Below are 6,123 nucleotides of genomic sequence, written 5' to 3' on the forward strand. Positions count from 1 at the left end.
GTGTGTGTGTGTGTTTGTTTTTTTTTTTTTTTCTATTTTCTGTCTCTCTCTGTGTTATTTTCCAGAAAAGTAATGCCATAGCTTCACAAAATCACAGGCACAACATAATTTGCAGGCTGTCTTCTGTCCCTTGTGTTTTGGTGGTTAAATGCTATAATGCCTTGGTCACATTACATCTAAGAGCCCTCTTTATGGGCTCTTAAAGACTCTCCCCACACACACACACACACACACACACACACACATGACTCCCATGGGGTTTGAGGGGGGCCAACATAGAGTTTAGCCCCTGATACGCTTTGTCTTTCAGATTTGGTGTTTCTATAGCAACAGTGATCTCAGAGGGACAAGTGCCCCCCCCCCTCTCCCTTTGAACGCCATTAAAATACCCCCCACCCCCCTTCCTTATGTTTTCAGGGGTGTCCCACTCACACCAACAGGGGAGGCGGGGTTAGCAAACAGAGGGATTTAGGGTTGTAGTTTTATGGGGGAAGTGAAAGCCAGGGGATTAACATCAGGATTTGAAGCAGGGTTTATAACAAAAATTTTTATAATTTAAAACAGAAACAGGAGGCTGGGTGATAAAAAATCTTTGATACAGGTGTGGTAGGAGGGTGATTATTAGTGTAACGAAAACAGCAGTGTAACATTGTCCTTTTTACAATACCCCACTGAGTAAAACATCTTCATTTTGTGTCACACACAGCATCAGTGATGGATGCGACTATTTTTCAGCCTTGTAACATTTCGAGAATCCTTTGTGCATTAGTCACAGCAATACATCTGTCACCACACTTGACACTGGTTCTGGTCCATTAATTCAAAGGGATTTGTGTCCATTTATGATGCAGAGGGCTGCCATGTTTTGACTAATTCGGGACTCAAAGCCAACAAACTTCTTTTTGGATTCTGCGCTGAATCAATCATCAGCCATTCAGTGCATCAGCTCCTCCTAAAGAGCCTCTTCATCAGTCTGAATACTGTGTTGTCCCCGACAGCCTTTGAGGCCCGCTGCCATAGGCTGTCCTCCTTCCACAGGCCCCGCCCCTTCCTCTCAGCTTTACCCTCTGCCTTGAGCAGCCGTTTGTGGAGACGCCAATAGAGATGAGAGTCAGGCGGGACTCCAGAGATAGGCGCAGTGCGTGCCAGACCGAGCCAGAGGACCTCTTCATTTATACAGCTGCTCCACATTGACCCCTGCTGGAGAGATGAGAGCTAAACTGGTTAATAAAGGAAATGGCCTACTGGAAAACTGTAAACTTGTCATGATTCATATCAGTCTGACATGTCTGCTGCTCATTATCACAGCAGCCTCTATCACAAAAAGTGAGCAGGCTTCTTTTTTTTTTTTTTTTTCCACATATTAACTGACATGCCAGCAGTTTTTCCGCCTGCCTCTCCTGTATCATTAGATGGCTGACCTTGCTGTGTGACACCAGACAGTGGAGTGTGTCCTCCTCGCGGCTGATCAGTTTCAGCCAGACTAACTGGGCAGGATCCAGGTTCTCCTCCAGCCACGCCCTCCCCTCTGGGGTCAGCTCCACTCCTGCCAGATGCACAAGCAGTGGGGACGCACACACACCTGAAGAAGAGAGGGAAGGTCCATTTAACCCTGCGGTAACCGTTCTTCTGAAGTATGGCTGCTAGCAAGCCTGTGGAGCTTCACCTTCACTTGTGTTGCCAGTGTAAAGCAAAAAAATAAGTATGTGAGGTACAGAACTGAGAAATATGGATTGAATGGAGCTGAATTTGACCAAGGAGACCTACAAACTACATAAAACATAAGCAGATTATCTTGATACAAAACCCACCCACCGTCCCCATCGATGGCACTTTGTAGGGCTTAAAAATAGGGGACCGAGGTAATCCTTAAAATTAGCTGGAGGAGACCCGTTCATGTGAATTTCTCTCGAGTGAAGTTGCTGATGGAGCGCTCTCTTCAACGTACAGGCTGCTTGGTTTCATGACTCAATAAGCACCGTGATCTGATGACACAGCTGGTCTGTTGCAACTAACAGGCTTACCAGGCCATCTCACTCATGACAGGCCACGTTCACACAGCAGTCCAAAGTGACCCAATTCTGATTTATTTCTCAGATTCTGCAGTGTACATCACCTGTATCGGACATCAGTCTGCACAGAACAAACATGCTGCTGAACCACCAAAAATAATGTCACTTGCACTACAGTCCATCATCACAATGCAGCAAGTGGTGTAGCAACTCAGTAAATTAGTCCAGTCATTTTATGAAAAAACCTAGGACAAATTGCAAGAGAAAAAAACTCAACTGATTTTGTATCCTCAGTTTGTCCTGAGTGAGGGAAAATATGGTAACCTTTTAATTCAAGGTTACTATATATATAGTAACCTTTTAATTCACTGTTTAAATATCTGCTCTGGCATTTATTCCTTATATTCCTTATTAGCACATATCAAATCAGATAATGTGTGATATGCATGTGTAAACAGAATAATTCAAAGAACTTGTAATTGACTTTTTTTTTTGTCTTTGTGTGTGTAATCAACTTGTGAATTTTTATAGTGATATCTGAAAGTAAAATTTTGAACCCCTTTCCCCTGTGTGTTAAAAACAGTGTTTTTGGTAATATGTGGTGATAAATAGGTGATTTTCAAAACTTTCCACCAATGGGATTTCTTGGGACTTTTTTTCCCTCACTCAGGACAAACTGAGGATACAAAATCAGTTGAGTTTGCTTCTCTTGCAATTTGTCCTAGATTGACCCCAATTTTGGCCTAAAATTACTGGACTAAATGGGTTGTTTGCTGTGGTAACGGTGGTGTGGTGGCAGTCCGCTCGCTGTTCAGGCTGAGAGCAGGAAGACAGAAAAGGCTATTCATCAATTTAGTTTGTAACCTCCTGTCTCCCTGCTGCTGGAGCTCTGATCCTCCATATTTTGTTTTGTCCACCACTGCTGACAATAAGGACATCGTGACACTCTGACAGTGACGAGAGCGTGCTCAGTGTCACATCAGCAGGAAGCAGACATATATCTGATTTAAGACCACGTAGTGAAACTGGCCCACGTCAGAATGGAAAATATCACATTCAGTTAGGTTTGTTTTTTTTTTTTCTTTTACTGTTCACACTGGCATAAAAAAAATCTGATCTGTGTCACATCTGTGGAAAAAAAGTCAGATCTAGAATAACAAACCAGTTATGACTGAAGACTGTCTTTTGTTTGCACTGAAGTTTGTTTTTTAATTCGTGGTTCTGAAGTGTGTGTGTGTGTGTGTGTGTGTGCCTGTGTGCATGCATTCATTATTTCCCTTAAAGGATATTCCACTTTACCCTTATGCTTTGAGAGTAATGGAGAGAGGCCTGGGACATGAATGGGGACGTGCTCCACACTGAGTCCTTCCTCCGTGACGCCATGGACTTTCCCACGCAGGCTGACGTTCCTCTCAATAAAACGAGCAGGGATCTCAGACGCAGCTTTAAACTTGGTCATCTGCAGAGGTGGAACAAGACATGGCAAAATCTTACGACCCATACTGGTAACAGATGTGAAAATACTGGTTGCTCAATTACAAAGCTAAACAAGATTTGGAATTAATTGACTGGACAGAAGCGGCTCTACAGGCTGAATCAGGCTGTAAGTCGGTCCGGAGACTTTCTGGATTAGTAAAGAAAAGGCTATGAGTCAACAATATGCCTGAGCCACAGCGGAGGATCTGGTTTTAGATTCAGTGTGGGCAGCAGAGGCAAAGGCTCAAGCCCACATGTCAAATGGAGACCTGAATTGGGTCCCTAAATCCACTGACATTTGAAAGCCCCCCGCGCCCCAGCATGCATCTCTCTGTCTTACCAGTCTGATACTCCGTGCTATTACAATAACACCAGCAAGAGCCAGTCCTGTGCTGATGTTCTGCGTGAGAGACAAGACAGTGTCAGACAGTTCAGATTTGACAGCGGACCAGTTACATAAACTCAGCTAATCATACTGGACAGTGGCAGTGAGACAGGCAGACAGGGGCATTAGTTCAATGCACCCTAATGTTTACTGTCTGTACAAGTTCCTGCATTTAGCATCACTTCACACCAACACTCACACTGACAGCTGGGGACAACTGCAGCACTTAGCCAGGACTGACGGGATGCTATTATTTTGTCAGTGTGATGAAATACTATATTAGGTCAAACTATTTTTGCAGAAATGCACACAGCTTGGAAGGGACACTGGTCGTGGATGAGTGTCCCATGGATATGAAGTTGGAGTTGGCTTCTGATTCAAGACTTAAGGGGAAACTTATGGGAAAACATTTCTCAGCTGATTCTCTGTACTTAGATCAAAAACTGCTCATCACACCTGGAATAGGAATTAAGAATAAGAGCAAGAGCCTAAAGACTCTGAAACCATGTTTTAGATTTGTGAAGCCTATCCTGATATGTGAAAACAGAGATAAGTTGGATTTCAGGGTTGTTGTTTTTTTTGTTTTGTTTTGTTTTGTTTTTTTGTTTTTAATAGATACTAAAATCTGTCCTGTCCTTTTTATTTCACTGTGGCCATATCTGCTATTTAAGCACCAAACAACGGTTTGAGTGTCTTCTCTCATCATGATGTGGAAAAGTAACAATTCCACTATTATGTAACCTTAGTCCACTAAAACAATCAAGCACATGAATGAAAAAAGAAAATATATAGATTATCTTGTTTTATTATTATTATTAGGGGACAATTTATATTTCCAGGAGGGGACATTTTGCCAGGAGCGCCTTAACGTGCACACCAAAGTCCTTCTTGCCTTCATACAAAATATATATCTGGAATTTGGTGAGATCAAACTCTTCTCCAGTTTCACGCATGTAAGTTTTAGAAATCTTCAGGCTCATACTGTTAACCTGACCCAGGTATGACCAGTCCATGTGACGCAAACTGGTGTCTACCTGGTTTAGTGTGCATTATACAGAAATAAAACAGTGAACAGCATTTTCTCTGCTTTCACAAATAGAAGGTTTCACAAATCTGACACATGGCTTCACAGAGTCTTTATGCTCTTGCTGTCTCTGTAGCCCAGGTTTGATGAGTGGGGGTGTCGGAAGACAACTCCATGCTCTTCGTCCTGTAGATCTATTATTGAGGACGAAGGAAAGCTTTTCCTCAAGCCTTATGACTTCCCACCATTTAAGCAACATTTTCGGTGATTACAGCATTGATAAATACATGATATGTGGACGCACTGAGGCTAATGTGTGGCAGACGCCATGCACTGCCGCCTGTAGCAGGGGGCTACATCATACAAGAAGGTTCCTACCCGCACAAGTGATAAGTTATCATCGCCGAACTGAGATATTATAGACACGATGTTATGAGACGGCTGGTTTTGTTGATCTAGAGCCTCTTTGCCCCTCTTTTCTCGTTCAGTGTGCCTGTCTGTGTCACTGCTGGTCCCCGGCATGTTGACATCCCTGAGCCTGTCTGTCGCTCCGCCCCTCCGGGAGCCAACTGCGACACATTGCCTGGGAAATGCCTCCACCTTGTGGTTGGCTCCTGACATGACAGGCTTGGAAGATGGCGTTGAAATAACTAAATGTATTATTTACTAAATTAGAGTGGACGTCTTATAAAAGCCCAAAAGACAACGATTTGCATTTGTTCTGTACAATTGCACACAAGCATATTGGAATACATTGCTTAATATTTGAACTATTTAATGCACCGAACTGAAGAGGATTTTTTGAAGTTATTTACAGAATGAACAATGTTGATATGCATTTTATCCACCTGAGTAATTAGCACTAGGGTCTACTTGCAACCCCCCCATGTCGCCTGCACCACTTGCCCCACATCACTGCATGCATGGAGTTTATTGCATAACTCAGGCACAGCCAGACAATAGGATTTCCCTCATATCAATATTCAAGATCTGTTTTAGAATTTCCTGCAAAGATTTTTTTTTTCTCTTGCATTTCCAAATACAAACCGCCCTCTCTGATTAGCTGGTGTTCACTCCGGGCCAGCCCGCGATGCACTGTGAAACATGATATAGATATGGAAACAGATATGATGAAGGAGTGACAGATGAATTTATGCTTTCATCTTGTGTAAACCTGTGAAGTCATGGAGCTACTTGAAGCCGGATGACGCCCCCATTACCACAAA

General features: G+C 43.1%; 1 protein-coding gene across 2 annotated transcripts; it reads right to left on the bottom strand.

Annotated features, from left to right (window-relative positions):
• Positions 1–532: 532 nt before the first annotated feature.
• On the bottom strand, positions 533–5,432 carry c18h3orf33 (c18h3orf33 homolog (H. sapiens)). 2 transcript variants are annotated; one of them, XM_030066244.1, is made up of 5 exons: positions 5,276–5,432; positions 3,829–3,888; positions 3,312–3,471; positions 1,422–1,582; positions 533–1,197 (listed from the first exon to the last, which is right to left on the bottom strand). In XM_030066244.1, the coding sequence occupies exons 1-5, from the start codon at positions 5,417–5,419 to the stop codon at positions 943–945; spliced, it is 780 nt and encodes a 259-aa protein (XP_029922104.1). In that variant the 5' UTR covers positions 5,420–5,432; the 3' UTR covers positions 533–942. The 2 variants fall into 2 exon arrangements, with proteins under 2 accessions (XP_029922104.1, XP_029922103.1); XM_030066243.1 differs by having other exon boundaries at positions 533–1,200.
• Positions 5,433–6,123: the final 691 nt, after the last annotated feature.

The sequence above is a fragment of the Myripristis murdjan genome, chromosome 13 (assembly GCF_902150065.1).
Source record: "Myripristis murdjan chromosome 13, fMyrMur1.1, whole genome shotgun sequence".
NCBI classification, from domain to species: Eukaryota; Metazoa; Chordata; class Actinopteri; order Holocentriformes; family Holocentridae; genus Myripristis; species Myripristis murdjan.